The 16,501-nt window shown below is 42.3% G+C and overlaps 1 protein-coding gene across 1 annotated transcript; it reads right to left on the reverse strand.

The window, feature by feature from the left end:
- Window positions 1-5,830: 5,830 nt before the first annotated feature.
- Window positions 5,831-6,775, reverse strand: LOC144753570 (olfactory receptor 4E2-like). The gene has a single exon (XM_078641216.1). The coding sequence runs from the start codon at window positions 6,773-6,775 to the stop codon at window positions 5,831-5,833; it is 945 nt and encodes a 314-aa protein (XP_078497342.1).
- Between the last annotated feature and the right edge of the window lie 9,726 nt (window positions 6,776-16,501).

Below are 16,501 nucleotides of genomic sequence, written 5' to 3' on the forward strand. Positions count from 1 at the left end.
TACTTCTTGGAGGATCAGTCACAAAAGGTCCAACTAGGGGACTGTACGTCTAGGTGTTGCACCCTACCAAGTGGGGCTCCGCAGGGCTCTCCGTTGTCCCCCGTACTCTTCAATATTTACCTTCAGCCACTGGTAGAAGCATTGGCAAAACTGGAATGTCAGGTGTTCAAATATGCTGATGACACCCAACTAATTGTGTGACTTGACAATTGCACTCAGGCACAGCTTAATGTTCAGAACATCCTCCAGTTCACTATGAACTGGATGACCTCCAATTTACTTAAGGTAAATCCTGAGAAGATAGAGGTGCTTACCCTCACTCCAGGGGCTAACCCCTGATCCAGCTTCTTCTGCCCACAAGAGCTTGGCACCACCCAACACCGGTGCCAGCTGTGAAGAGCTTGGGTATCAGGCTAGACACCAAGTTAACTTTGAACAATCAGGTGTCTGCTGTAGTGGGGAGTTGTGAGGCAACTCCGGATACTTGCAACTATGTTGTCATTTTCCACCATAGGTACTGTCCTGTCAGCACTAATCTTGTCACGCTTGGATCACGGTAACGCAGTATACATAAGGCTTCCTGAGGAAACTTCAGGTGGTTCTAAATGATGCAGCAAGAATGATTTTTAAATTGCCAAGAAGAGCACGCACTGCACCCCTGCTACAACAGCTACACTGACTCCCTATTAAGCAGAAGATCAGGTTCAAGGGCCTGTGCATTGCAAATTAAGCACAGTATGGAGCGTCTGTCTCTGTTCATCAGAGAGTCAAGCCTGTTGGCCTGCCTGCACTTTAATAGAGCCACCTGGGGGGGGGGGCATCTCAGTTGTAATTACCCAGCTCCTGAACAAGCTACCGGACAGTATGCATGGGGAAGCCACCTTATTCCCGTTCAGGAGGAAACTCAAACCATCTTATTTACTGAGGCAGTTGGATAAGCTCACCCTAAACGTGCTGAGCCCAGCAGGAATTATGGTTTCCTGGGTTCATGGTCTATGCTGCAAGTGCTTAGAGACATTTTGGTGATTTGGCACTCTACAAATAAAAAACTAACATAACATAACATAACATTCCACTATAAGATTTTTATAGTATTTTCTCGTTTCTCACCCATCCCCCTTAAGGTCTAAAACTAAGCGCAAGTTCAGCATTAATGAGGTTTCTGAGGATTATTTTTTTTCTCCCACATTCTTCCCACCCAGTGGTCCCCGTACCTCCCCCCCACCATGGAAAACTCTACCCTGCCTTTTCATGGCTTGAGCCCTATGGGTGCCCCCCGAAGGGTGCATCAATTCTAGTGATTATTCATAAGTAAGCAAAAAATAAAGAAACAAAGAAAAACAGCCCAACGAAGAGTTAAGAAAATGCTGAAATTCAGGCTATTATTGCTATTTTGTGTTCATTTCTTATATCACACACTCTGGGCTCTCCCGCGACCTGTGTTTAGCCAACCACCATGTTTTCCTTCCCTCGGTTGTTCTTGTGTTATGTCACCTAGTTCGCTTGCTGTTAGTATGTCTGGGTGCACTACCTCAGCAGCTCAAGCTTTCTTTTCTTCAGCTTCAGGCCTGGCCTCTTAGTTGGTCATCAGGTTCTAGATGTAGGCCAGCAGGTTACACCTACAGTTGTTCTTCTGGGTGCAGTAGCATGCACAATGCTCTAAATAGGCCAAAGGGCCTATCAACTTCAATGGTCTCTGGACCATGCGGGTGAGACTTCCAGCCTCTCTTCTCTCTTCTTCCTTCTAGGGGCTGGGTGGCGTCCAGCTCTTTGTCTCCTGTGTTACTTCTTCAGGGAGCTTCTTGAAGCTCCTACTCCGGGTGTTCCTTCTTCTGAGAATGGCTTCCTCTGGAGCTGAGGTGGTGGCAGCTTGCCACTTGGAGTGTGCATCTTTCCTCTTGCTTGTCGTGGGCCACTGGCAACTCTGACTTGAGGCATTGTGGGGGGAGGCCACTCTGTGCTGTCTTTGGCCTACTGTGGGGCAATGCTTCTGTAGTTGAGATGTTGTTGCTCTCTTTCTGCGTTCAGGCAATACTAGGCTATCTCGCCTCCCTTTTTTCCTCCAGGGAATGCTGGTTGTGCTTGGCTTCGCACTGCGTCTCTTTTGTGGACCCCTCGTGGGCAACCAGGCTTTCTCTGTATCATTGTCTCTTGGAGGTTGCTCTTGGCTGGCTCTCTGTATGTCTGATTCTTCTTTTTGGAGAGAGGACTCTTTTCCCGGACTCCTGCCAGTGCTGTCAGGTTAACTTATGCGGCCCTCTGCGCACCTCTGACTTCGAACTCTTGGTTCTCCTCTATGAGTGCCATCGGCTGGTGCTTTGCATGCCCATTTTCGTGGCTTGAGGGGATATCTGTTCACCACTTGAACGAAGTGTAGCGTATCCTTTACTTGCGGTGGCATCAGACAGCCACTGGGGGTTGCACGCTCCGTGCACGTCTTTCTTATGCTTTTCTTCGGACCTGCTTAGGGCTTGGCTGTCTTTGGTTCTTGCAGCCTGTTTAAGAGTGCCCTTACCAGACGTCTTGTGCTTGCGCTTCATACTTGCAGTGGTGACCAACAGCTGCTAGGGAGTGCGCTGGATTCCCTTTCCAGTCCCTGCTATTTCTGCATTGCTAGCTCTCAGCCTTGCAGCTAGCTCTCAGCTTGCTCTCCGGCCCAACAGTGGGGCTCAAGGTAATGGGGCTGTAGTTCTCAGATCGGCTGGCTCATTAGCAGTGCTTTTGTGGGAGGGTAGTAGCCTCCTCTGTCTAGGGAGTGCAAAGGTCTATGTTTCTCTCTGCAGTAACAAGAGGTGGCTTTTAGGGGGCGCTCCAGGCATTTTCACAGAGGCTATGGCAGCTTTCCTCGCACTATGGGCCAGTTTGGCTCTCTTACCCCAGGGCAGACCTGGGTTGGTGGGCCGCTGCGGGGGCGATTGGTGCCTCTTCATCCAACTGAGCAGCAATAGGGCATACCATGAAACCCTCACCTGGGGCCGCCACATTTAAGGGTCTCAGTGCTGCTGTTGCACATATGGGTCACTGCAGCCGCTCAGTGCATGATGGACTGATCCATGCTCCACACCCTGCAAGTGGGGCCTTGGCAGGTCGCCGACATGCCTCTCGCTGGACCGTCCAACCGCTCTTGTCTCTGGTCTAGCAAGGTAGGTGCAGCACGATGTTAGGGTTTGCAGGGTTGGCTTGGTAATGTGGTGGGGCATGTAATGCTGGTCATGTCCTCTGCGGGGACTGCGGCGCTGCAATTATTCGTCCGCAAACGCTCTCCCTTGACTGTGCCCTATGCTGCTGAGACATGCGCACTTCCTCTACATCCCGCCGCCCTCAAAACAAGGTAACTGGGGCTCTGCGGACTTCTTCCTCATACCGGCCTGTTCAGCTTGCTGTGGGGAACGTCATTTATGCAGTCCGTGGCAGGGCTGATCTATGCTGTTCTCACCTGTGGGGGCCGTCTCTGGCTGTGCCGGACAGCTGTGTGGGCACTTCAGGTGTGGCGTTCTCCTTCAGTCGGTCGGGGCAGCACGCCTCAATCATTGAGGATGCCCTATGTCATCTGCACAGTGCAGCAAGCCACTCACTCACCGTTCTCACTCAATTTGAACCGCAGCCTCACCTCATGTCCGGAGGGTATGGCTCTAGGGTTGCTATTGCCTTACTGGGATGGCAGCAGAGGGGTTGCCTTGTGCCACCTTCATCGCGGTCATGCTGACAGCAGGTGCAGTGGTGCTTTAACGGAGGCTACCTTTTTTCCAGGACAAATTGCGAAGCAGTAGCCAGCATGCACACAGGGCAGACCCTCTGGTTGCCATTGTAGTGATGGGGGCCCTATCCCACATGCTACTAAAAGGAGTGATAAAAGGCCTATACTGGTTAACTGGCTGAGAGCATGTGCATTCGAGCCCTTTTCTTTTCTGGCACACATCATTCAAGATGCCTGTGGTGGATGGGTGTGGGTTTTGAGTGCGCCCAGCCCTCGAGGAAGTGGCTGGCAATACAAGTGCCTGCTGAGACACTAGAACGTGTCCAGCACAACACTACAGTGGCTGCTGTCGCCTTTTACTCAAACCTAATTTTACATGGTGAAACCACACAAAAAGAGGCACTTCCAGAAAACAATATTGAACATTGAACAGATATTTATATTCTCTTCCTTCCAGAAATGAATAAGCTATCTGATTTGGGAATTGATCCTTGTATTTTTTGTCATTTTTATAGTCTGAATTCTTCGACACAAAAGTTACTGCTTTAGTACGCTTCTTCCAATTATCTTTGAAGATTACTTAAATTTCATACACAAATTGTTTTTCCAGATATTTGATCAAGCTTTTTTTTCCACAATGCATTACAGTCCATATTCCAGGACATTATAGGCTCCTTTTCCATACTGTACCCAAATACCTTGAAGAGCTTAGCAATCAGTGGATTCCAATGATTTTTTTTGCACACTTGTAATTAAACAGCATTCTCCAAATATTATTTGCATACAGGATTATTTCACTTTCAAAATTCTCTCTCTTGAATGTTGTTAAAGCTTGAATTTGACACTTTTTCCCATTTACACATAGACAGACTTTTTTCATTAATAAGTCATTGATATATAGTGCATCTATCTACCTAAACATTTTGCACCTACTCTGGTGAGCTTTAAACCCTACATAAAGACTATTCTGCTTTGAGCAATGGTTCTTGTCCAAAGTACTTAAAATGTCTAATTTGCCCACTAATATTCTGCAAAAATGTATAGGGAAATAGGTGAGGGGAGTGTACAAACCACATCTTTTCCTAAAGATCTCATCAGTGAGAGTCTGTAAACGCCCTACCTATTTTAACAAAATGAAATCCAGTATTTGTAAAGCGCGCAATTACCCGAGGGTGTCAAAGCACTGGGGCCGTCAAGAAGATTAAAAGAGCTATTGCCCAGAGTCACATGGTGCTGGGCTAACCCTCTACCGGCACCGTGTACCCCATGGTCCAGAATCAGGCACCCTGGCCACTGCGCCACACCTCTTCCACAACCCAACCGGATATGCCCTAAAATGCCCCATTTACTAGTACTTTTCTCAACAAACTCCATGAGGCAAAACGACAAGCTTTCTTGTATTATTGCTTCAGTATCATATCCAGCTAAAAGCTCAGTCTCATTTGGTCACATCCTGTTTATGCTGCTTTCCTTTGTTCTACTGGCAACATTATTTCTGGGCCAGCTATACGTGGTACGGTTTCTTCAAGCAAGGTCTTGCGGCTGAATTTTACATCTTCAGAAGTTTCATTGTATTCTTCCTGGATCCACTGTGCAGACAATATTAAAACTTTCTAGATTAGACAATATTACTGCTATGTGAGTTGAACTATATTTTCTTAGCATGCTAATATGTTGCAATAATTGACTATGAAGAAGATTACAAAATGATTTTGGGTCCCTAACCCTGTGATTCGCAAACTCAGAGCAAAATTATATTTTGAACTGTACTGAATGCAATTTGAGATTTGGAAAGCCCTTTCAAAACTTCAAAACTGGTTTAGCATCCCATTCAAAATGGAGTTGGGGGATGAACTGTGCATCCCCTTCTAATTGTGAATATCAAAGGGATGTATTACTGGTTTGAGACCGCACTGAAAAGTTACTGACTCCTCAAAGGTGGTTTTAACCCATTCCCCATGGACTGCTTCCCCTTTGGGAATTGTGTTTTATAGAAAGATCAAGAAATAGTGACATGTGTCATTCAGTAAAAATAACTTGGCAAAGGCTGTTTGTAAATGAGCAAGTGGCAAAATGTGGCATCTAAAACATATGTGGTCTCTGATATTGTTGTAAAGTAGAGGGTTCCATGCCTTAACCGTGAACATTTGCTGGAGGTTTTGCATAGCCACACAACCTCCGCATTGACGTCTTCACCTCTTGGTTCCTGAGTGTGTAGATTACAGGGTTCAGCAGAGGGGTCAACACAGTGTACAAGACAGAAACCACTTTGTCAGCTGGGTAGTTTACTGCAGGTCTCATGTAGATAAAGACACAGGGTCCAAAGAACAAAGTGACCACAAGTAGGTGGGTTGCACAGGTGGAAAAGGCTTTCCTCCGACCATGTTCAGAGTTAATCCTCAGGATGGTGACACCAATGCCCAAGTAAGAGGCCAATAGCACCACAAAGCATGCCAGCGATATGGTGCCACTGTTGGCAAGAATCATGACCTCCAGAAGGTACTCTCTAGAGCAGGCTAGGGCTAAGAGCGGGTGCACATCACAGAAGAAGTGGTCAATGATTTTAAGGCCACAAAAGGTCACCTTGGCAGTCAGAGTCGCTTGGAGAAAGGAATGCATGAAGCCAGCCACCCAAGTGAAGGCCACCAGCCAACAGCAGCGGCCCGTGTTCATAAGTTGGTTATAGTGGAGGGGATTGCTGATGGCCACATAGCGGTCATAAGCCATGAGGGTGAGCAGAAAGCATTCTGTTCCACCAAAAAAGTGCAAGAAGAAGAGTTGTGCAATGCACTGATGGAAGGAGATGTTCTTGTTGACTGAAAGGAGATTTACAAGCATTTCTGGTAGGGTGACTGTAGAGTAGCAGAGGTCCAGAACAGACAGGCAGCTGAGGAAGAAATACATAGGGGAGTGTAGTCGGGGTTCTAGATAAACTGTCAGGGTGATCAGCAGGTTACCCAGAAAGATTAGCAGATAAAGCAGAAGGAAGGTGGCAAAAAATACCACCTGTAGCCATGATGTGTTTGCAAGTCCCAAAAGGGTAAATTCAGACTCACTGGATCGGTTTCCACTCTCCATCTCTGCGTTTTGATCAACTCTAAAGAAAACAACAGGGTATGAGTTATATTTGAGTGTGACTGAAGCACAATTTGCTAGTCTGGTTCTAAGGCTCATGCAACAATGTAAAATTGAACTTCAATTCAGGCCTGCAGCAAACACAGTAGCACCTATTGTAGTACTGTGGCCAAACAGAGCAGATCTGTAATGTACCATAGTCCTTACCAGTAAGGCCCAACTAAATTAGCACTGAGACCCACACAAACAAAGTATGAGCCATCTGGATGGAGCATGAACATCTGATTGTAGTTTGTATGAAGGAGGTGTATCAAGAAGTCCTTTATGATTCCTCGATGATGCAATACACATTAAAAGTTGTTGTGCACTGTACACATAGTGATTGGCCTCCAATTTATTTATATTGCATGTGATGGAGACCTAACCTGTGGAGGTTTGATGTACTGATTTTGATGTAGCTTTCCATGTGGCAAGGATGTTATATTATTTTGCTGCGTTTTATATAGATAAATATTTCTAATTTTCAATAGTATTATTATTATGGTTGTTGTTATTATTATGATCAGATTTGAAACCTTTATGATGTGTGAATCCTCACTTAGAGAGATTTGTCTCCCTATACACTACAGGGCATCAACAGAATTGTGTTAGTGCGTTGCCCGGGTGAGCTTTCTCTTCCTACATTCACAATCTATCCTCATCATCTAAGTACCAATGGCCTTATCTCGCTGTTAATATGGCTAGAATCTGTGATTGGCCTTGCCAGAAAGTCTTAAAATCAATAAAATCATCTACCCTGTCCTCATGTCTCTGTGGAGTTAGTAGAGATGGCTTATTACCAGCAGAGCATTATTTTAAAAAGTGAACAATTAAATAAATATAACCTTGTCAGAAAAATGGTAGGAGAACTTGGGAAGACATCCATCTTGGTAACAAAATTGAGCTCCATGCCAAGATCGCCCTCAATTACTTTCACATTTAGCTGATGTCTCACCTTAGAAGTGATGGTGATCCTCCTTTGCAGTCTGACAACCACTACTGTCCACCTATCTACAATGTATACCTAAGGTTTGTATTTGAGTGCAGACCTCCTAGAGACCCCCTTTTTATAGATATACTCTCTCCCTTTATCCATATTTTCCATGTCTTTTACTACTCCTAGAGTGTTATCTCCCTCTTGCGAAATGAAAGATCTATACCTCTGCTTTGCTAGGGTGATGGTATTGCTAGCCCATAGGAAAGGCTCTCGTCCTCTGACATCGAACACTGCTTTCTTTCTCAAGGATTTTATAAAGACCTGTCTATCCATTTTCAAGAGTGCTGGCTTCAGTAGAGTGATTACCAGACTTTCTGACCTAAGATAAAGTCAAGAACTGTAAATGATGTGGGTGGGTCTGCACACCTCTGCTAAACTTATGTAATCTCAATCTGTGAAGTATTGTAATGAATATGTATGCGTGCGGTGCATGGGGAGAGGGTACCAACCCCCCTGGGTACTATGTCAATGATGAGTCCTCGGAAACCGGGGACTATGCAGCGCACAGCTATAAGGTAATTATACCTCAACCAATATGTCTATGATATTCAAAGAAAAATTCTTATTTATTTGTTTAGAGCACAACTTACTCAAATATTTTAATTGTCCAACATAATATTGGTGATGCTACAGTAAATCACGACTTCCATGAAAATTCTATAAGCATCAGTTGAAATGTTATACATATATACAAAAATCAATAGCAATTTTTTGAAACAATAAGAAGAAAAACATTCAGAATAACCCAATGCATTTCGGGTCCCTTCTGACCCTTCCTCAGGGGTATGGTTAAATTTTCAATGTGCAACAGTTCAGAGTTCAAAATCCTCAGGGATGATTCAGGTAACGTATCTACAACAGAATATGCATGGCATTTAAATTTCAGAAAAATATACATGTATCTCAAAGCAAATCTTAAGCAATAACAGCTCATACTCTATGTAACCTCAGAGTGGTTTTTGCATTCTCCCCAATATCACCTTAATCCCAAACGACGTGTACCATTCCTAGCTCCTTAAACAAACCAAAAGTGCTGATGATAAATGTGAATGACACTGGAAGTCATGTGCCAATATCCAACATGTAACTATGTACGTTAAAAAGTAAATATGTGCGTTAAAAAATAAAAAAATAAAAAGAGGAGATGGAGTGTGAAATAAGTGCCTATGATACGAAACGAGAATTGTAAAATAACCCTCGTGTGATAACGAAGGTGGAAAAGTAGAAAAAATATATATATATACATGCTCAAGGAAAAGTGATCACTACCATGTAGTGTTCAACTAAGGTCCGAGGTGGATATGTTGCTCCAAGGAAATCGATCCACTCTATGAATAAACAGTGATGGGTCAGAAATAATACTATGAGGACTGATGCGCCAAACTACACTTGGGAATAACTTGTACATACCCGTCACTCAAATAGTGTATCCAGACGTTTTATGAATTACTCCTGTCATCATATGGTAATGTACACCTGGTTAAGAAAATCTGTATCAATGTCGTATATGATCCAATATCATGTTATGAGAACTGTAAAAACTCGACAAGGACAACGTCTCTATCTTACCCCAGACAAAATAAAAGTGTCCAATCTTCTAGTTGCCAAATGCTACCTCCTCATATGTCAACTCCGATCTAATCTAAGAGGAAATTCAATAAAATTCCTGTAGATAAACTGGACTCAAGGTCAACCAGTCCCCTCGTATTCCTCTATAGAAACACGTACCTGTATTCAGTAAGGAACTGTCCTGCACCCGGTCTCGCCTCGGTGTAAGCGGTGAGTTACCGGTCAAAGTAGGGAGCCTCAGTTAAAGCGCGACGCTATGTAATTCCCATAGAAAGAGGACTATCGTGAGTTTAGACTTTCAAAGATGGCCCCTATAAAAAAATGCGCATCCGAGTGTTGTGTTGTAAACAACTGTGAAATACTTCAATGCCGTGTAAAGAAAACCCCTGCAAAACCTGAAAATAGTGAATTACATGTGAATATTTGAAAAATAAAACATAAGAGGAAGTGAAATAAATTAAATATGTGAGAAAAATATGTAAAAAAATATGTGAAAAAGAAAAATAAATATCGATATTATGAAAAATGCAGAATAGCCCCTTACAATCTGAATCATGTTACATAGTTACAAATAGCATAAAAGTTCATAATGGTCATTCAGACCCCCCGGGATTATGGTCCCCAGTTTTTTTATCCATGCTGTCTCTTTTCTAGCTAGAGTGGTGTTGATGTCCATGCCTGAATGTGATGTAATGTGTTCCAGGACTGTGAAACGAAGTTGGGGAATGGTGTGTGTGGCATTTACCCAATGTGCTGCCAGTGATGAATTTAGGTTCTTGTTCCTGATACGGCTTTTATGCTCCACTATCCTGGTCTTTATTTTTCTACTCGTCCTGCCAATGTAAACAAGACCACATGGGCATTTTATTGCATAAATTACATTTTCTGTCGTGCAATCAGAGGTGTGCTTTAAAGGTATTGGTTTCCCAGTCCTGGGATGTGGAAAAACTTTTCCTGTGATTACATTTCCACATTGTCCACAGTTATAGCATTTTCGCATGCCCTTGAAGTTCCTAGAGCTGTGTTGATTGGAAGGTTTTTTCAACAACTCTCGCAGGTTTTGTGCTCGAGTGTGCGCAAATAGGGGTGATTGAGTGAAAATGTTGCGAAAATCTGGTTCATTTTCTATCAGTTCCCACCTTTTACGTACAATAGCTTTGATCTTGGATGCTTGTGCTGAATACTTTAATACATACACCTCTCTCTTAGATGAGACTTTAGTTTGTTTTTTCAACAAATCCTCTCTTTGTCTGGTGGACAGTGTCCTTTTGGCTTCATTTAGTATACTGTCTGGATATCCTCTCTTCTTGTATTGTCTTTCTTGTCCTTCAATCTCCTGTTCGCAAGTCAGTTCATCCGAAGTTATCCTCTTGATCCTCATCATCTGTGAGAGGGGTAGATGTTGTTTCAAAGATGTGGGATGCGCGCTGGAAAAATGTAAAGCGCAATTGACATCAGTTGGCTTTCTGTAAACTCGTGTTTCTAAACCTTTTACTGTTTTCAAGATTTCAATATCCAAAAAGTGTATCTTGTCCTTGTCCACCTCAGATGTGAATTGTATCCTGCTATTGAACGTATTCAGTTCTGTGATACATTCTTCCAATAGTGTTCTTGAGCCCTTCCAAATAACTAAAATGTCATCAATATATCTTGTGAACAAGATTGTATGTGCTTGCCATATGGGGTGATGAAGGATATATTGGTGTTCAAAGTATGCCATGTATGTGTTCGCATACGCGGGTGCCCCCGGAAAACCCATGGAGGTACCTGTTCTTTGCACATAAAAAAGATCTTGCCACTGAAAGTATGAATGATATAGGGCGAAATGCAAAAGTTCCAATAAGAACACACATTTATCTTCTGTGAGATCTGATGACAGTAATCTCCACTCCGTAGCTTCTAGTCCCTCTCCGTGGGCTATGGACGTATATAGCGCCACCACGTCTATGGTGCATAGCAGTATGTCCTCATGAAAGTGTTCTTTGACTGTCTCTAATTTCAGTAGACAGTCTGTCGTGTCCCTGACATAAGTGGACCATGCTTGTACTAAAGGCTGAAGATGAAAATCCAGGTAGCGTCCTAGTGCTTCATGTATCGAGCCGCACCCTGCTACTATGGGGCGGAATGGAGGATTTTCTCTACTTTTGTGCACTTTCGGCAACATGTATATAGAAGGAATTTGTGGAGTCGAATTGAACAGAAATTGCCGTGTTTTTTCATCAATCACTCCCATTTCCAATCCTTTGTCCAGAATTTTAGATAGAATCTGTTGAAATTCATGTGTAGGGTCATAAGTTAATGAAATGTATGTGTCCTCATACTTAACATGTGTGTCGACACTGTGATGGTAAAGGTAAGTATCCAAAACTACCAAGGCTCCTCCCTTGTCAGCGGGCTGTAGAATAATAGATGAATCCTGTCTCAATTTGTTGAGGGTTCTCCTTTCTTGAATAGAAAAGTTGATGTGAGCTGGTTTCATGTACTTCACTTGTTCCAAATCCTTTTTTACCAGAACCTCAAAGTTATCCAATGTTTTGTGGGTAATAGGGGACATGAACTTGCTTTTGGGTTTAAATTGTTGTTCCGAAATCGATGTAGTTTCAGCGGAGCTTTGATTTGAAAAAAAACAACGTAATCGTAGTTTCCTCATGAATTTAAACAAGGACACTTCTGTCTCTAACTCATTTGAGTTGTATGTTGGAACAAATGTCATCCCTTTGTTGAGCACCTTGAGTTCCATATTATTCAAAGTTTTGTGAGAAATGTTAATCACTAGTGAATCTTCAGGAATTATTTCTTCAGATCTCTCCTCGGACGGCCTGTTTCTACTGGGGTCACCTTTTTTGTTTTGTCCCCTACGAGTCCTACGTCGCCTGTGGTTGATTTGTCGGGAGGTATCTTGTCCCCCTGGCCCACTTCTAAAAAAGACTGTCCAGATGATGTACTGGCTGCAGTATCTTCTCTCGTTTTAGCCATATTCTGTGAGACAGATATGGCACTCGGTCTTTGCATTGATAGATCCTGATCGGTGGCCACACTCTCCTCAGATGAAGCAGTCCCTGGTTTTTTAAAGACTCTTTTTTGAGCATAGTTGTCCGCCCACGTATAGACTTCATCCAACTTATAATCTATGGTGTCTCGTCTAAATTTTCGCGTTTTCCGTTCGTGAACCTCTCGGGCATGAATGTCCAAGGTCCTGTTGATGTTTTCCAAGATTTTTGTCCAATCTTCCTGTTCTGTTCTGCTTGATAGTTCATCCTTTAGTCTCTCTATGTCCAATGTAAGTTCCCTCAGGACACAAGATATTTCTTCAATTAACAGTAGTATCAAGTCAAGAGAACATTTATTAAGAATTGCATACCAACGTGCCATGAATGCCTTATCAAACTTAAATAACATGGGTCGAAGGGCAATCCGTAGTCCTCGCGAGACAGGAGACAGGATTTATCTATTATTCTACAGCCCGCTGACAAGGGAGGAGCCTTGGTAGTTTTGGATACTGACTTTTACCATCACAGTGTCGACACACATGTTAAGGATGAGGACACATACATTTCATTAACTTATGACCCTACACATGAATTTCAACAGATTCTATCTAAAATTCTGGACAAAGGATTGGAAATGGGAGTGATTGATGAAAAAACACGGCAATTTCTGTTCAATTCGACTCCACAAATTCCTTCTATATACATGTTGCCGAAAGTGCACAAAAGTAGAGAAAATCCTCCATTCTGCCCCATAGTAGCAGGGTGCGGCTCGATACATGAAGCACTAGGACGCTACCTGGATTTTCATCTTCAGCCTTTAGTACAAGCATAGTCCACTTATGTCAGGGACACGACAGACTGTCTACTGAAATTAGAGACAGTCAAAGAACACTTTCATGAGGACATACTGCTATGCACCATAGACGTGGTGGCGCTATATACGTCCATAGCCCACGGAGAGGGACTAGAAGCTACGGAGTGGAGATCACTGTCATCAGATCTCACAGAAGATAAATGAGTTCTTATTGGAACTTTTGCATTTCGCCCTATATCATTCATACTTTCAGTGGCAAGATCTTTTTTATGTGCAAAGAACAGGTACCTCCATGGGTTTTCCGGGGGCACCCGCATATGCGAACACATACATGGCATACTTTGAACACCAATATATCCTTCATCACCCCATATGGCAAGCACATACAATCTTGTTCACAAGATATATTGATGACATTTTAGTTATTTGGAAGGGCTCAAGAACACTATTGGAAGAATGTATCACAGAACTGAATACGTTCAATAGCAGGATACAATTCACATCTGAGGTGGACAAGGACAAGATACACTTTTTGGATATTGAAATCTTGAAAACAGTAAAAGGTTTAGAAACACGAGTTTACAGAAAGCCAACTGATGTCAATTGCGCTTTACATTTTTCCAGCGCGCATCCCACATCTTTGAAACAACATCTACCCCTCTCACAGATGATGAGGATCAAGAGGATAACTTCGGATGAACTGACTTGCGAACAGGAGATTGAAGGACAAGAAAGACAATACAAGAAGAGAGGATATCCAGACAGTATACTAAATGAAGCCAAAAGGACACTGTCCACCAGACAAAGAGAGGATTTGTTGAAAAAACAAACTAAAGTCTCATCTAAGAGAGAGGTGTATGTATTAAAGTATTCAGCACAAGCATCCAAGATCAAAGCTATTGTACGTAAAAGGTGGGAACTGATAGAAAATGAACCAGATTTTCGCAACATTTTCACTCAATCACCCCTATTTGCGCACACTCGAGCACAAAACCTGCGAGAGTTGTTGAAAAAACCTTCCAATCAACACAGCTCTAGGAACTTCAAGGGCATGCGAAAATGCTATAACTGTGGACAATGTGGAAATGTAATCACAGGAAAAGTTTTTCCACATCCCAGGACTGGGAAACCAATACCTTTAAAGCACACCTCTGATTGCACGACAGAAAATTTAATTTATGCAATAAAATGCCCATGTGGTCTTGTTTACATTGGCAGGACGAGTAGAAAAATAAAGACCAGGATAGTGGAGCATAAAAGCCGTATCAGGAACAAGAACCTAAATTCATCACTGGCAGCACATTGGGTAAATGCCACACACACCATTCCCCAACTTCGTTTCACAGTCCTGGAACACATTACATCACATTCAGGCATGGACATCAACACCACTCTAGCTAGAAAAGAGACAGCATGGATAAAAAAACTGGGGACCATAATCCCGGGGGGTCTGAATGACCATTATGAACTTTTATGCTATTTGTAACTATGTAACATGATTCAGATTGTAAGGGGCTATTCTGCATTTTTCATAATATCGATATTTATTTTTCTTTTTCACATATTTTTTTACATATTTTTCTCACATATTTAATTTATTTCACTTCCTCTTATGTTTTATTTTTCAAATATTCACATGTAATTCACTATTTTCAGGTTTTGCAGGGGTTTTCTTTACACGGCATTGAAGTATTTCACAGTTGTTTACAACACAACACTCGGATGCGCATTTTTTTATAGGGGCCATCTTTGAATGTCTAAACTCACGATAGTCCTCTTTCTATGGGAATTACATAGCGTCGCGCTTTAACTGAGGCTCCCTACTTTGACCGGTAACTCACCGCTTACACCAAGGCGAGACCGGGTGCAGGACAGTTCCTTACTGAATACAGGTACGTGTTTCTATAGAGGAATACGAGGGGACTGGTTGACCTTGAGTCCAGTTTATCTACAGGAATTTTATTGAATTTCATCTTAGATTCGATCGGAGATGACATATGAGGAGGTAGCATTTGGCAACTAGAAGAATGGACACTTTTATTTCGTCTGGGGTAAGATAGAGACGTTGTCCTTGTCGAGTTTTTACAGTTCTCATAACATGATATTGGATCATATACGACATTGATACAGATTTTCTTAACCAGGTGTACATTACCATATGATGACAGGAGTAATTCATAAAACGTCTGGATACACTATTTGAGTGACGGGTATGTACAAGTTATTCCCAAGTGTAGTTTGGCGCATCAGTCCTCATAGTATTATTTCTGACCCATCACTGTTTATTCATAGAGTGGATCGATTTCCTTGGAGCAACATATCCACCTCGGACCTTAGTTGAACACTACATGGTAGTGATCACTTTTCCTTGAGCATGTATATATATATTTTTTTTCTACTTTTCCACCTTCGTTATCACACGAGGGTTTTTTACAATTCTCGTTTCGTATCACAGGCACTTATTTCACACTCCATCTCCTCTTTTTATTTTTTTATTTTTTAACGCACATATTTACTTTTTAACGTTCATAGTTACATGTTGGATATTGGCACATGACTTCCAGTGTCATTCACATTTATCATCAGCACTTTTGGTTTGTTTAAGGAGCTAGGAATGGTACACGTCGTTTGGGATTAAGGTGATATTGGGGAGAATGCAAAAACCACCCTGAGGTTACATAGAGTATGAGCTGTTATTGCTTAAGATTTGCTTTGAGATACATGTATATTTTTCTGAAATTTAAATGCCATGCATATTCTGTTGTAGATACGTTACCTGAATCATCCCTGAGGATTTTGAACTCTGAACTGTTGCACATTGAAAATTTAACCATACCCCTGAGGAAGGGTCAGAAGGGACCCGAAATGCATTGGGTTATTCTGAATGTTTTTCTTCTTATTGTTTCAAAAAATTGCTATTGATTTTTGTATATATGTATAACATTTCAACTGATGCTTATAGAATTTTCATGGAAGTCGTGATTTACTGTAGCATCACCAATATTATGTTGGACAATTAAAATATTTGAGTAAGTTGTGCTCTAAACAAATAAATAAGAATTTTTCTTTGAATATCATAGACATATTGGTTGAGGTATAATTACCTTATAGCTGTGCGCTGCATAGTCCCCGGTTTCCGAGGACTCATCATTGACTAAGATAAAGTCAGCCATTGTACCTCTCTGATTAAATGAGTACTTCTTCCAATTTTTAATTTATGTGCTTGCAGATACTGCATTTTGGGACATATATACGTACCTTTCTAAAGGTTGCAAATATACCGAATCACAGAATCAGGCCGTCTGCAACCGTAAAAAATA

The sequence above is a fragment of the Lissotriton helveticus genome, chromosome 5_1 (genome assembly GCF_964261635.1).
Source record: "Lissotriton helveticus chromosome 5_1, aLisHel1.1, whole genome shotgun sequence".
Taxonomy (NCBI): domain Eukaryota; kingdom Metazoa; phylum Chordata; class Amphibia; order Caudata; family Salamandridae; genus Lissotriton; species Lissotriton helveticus.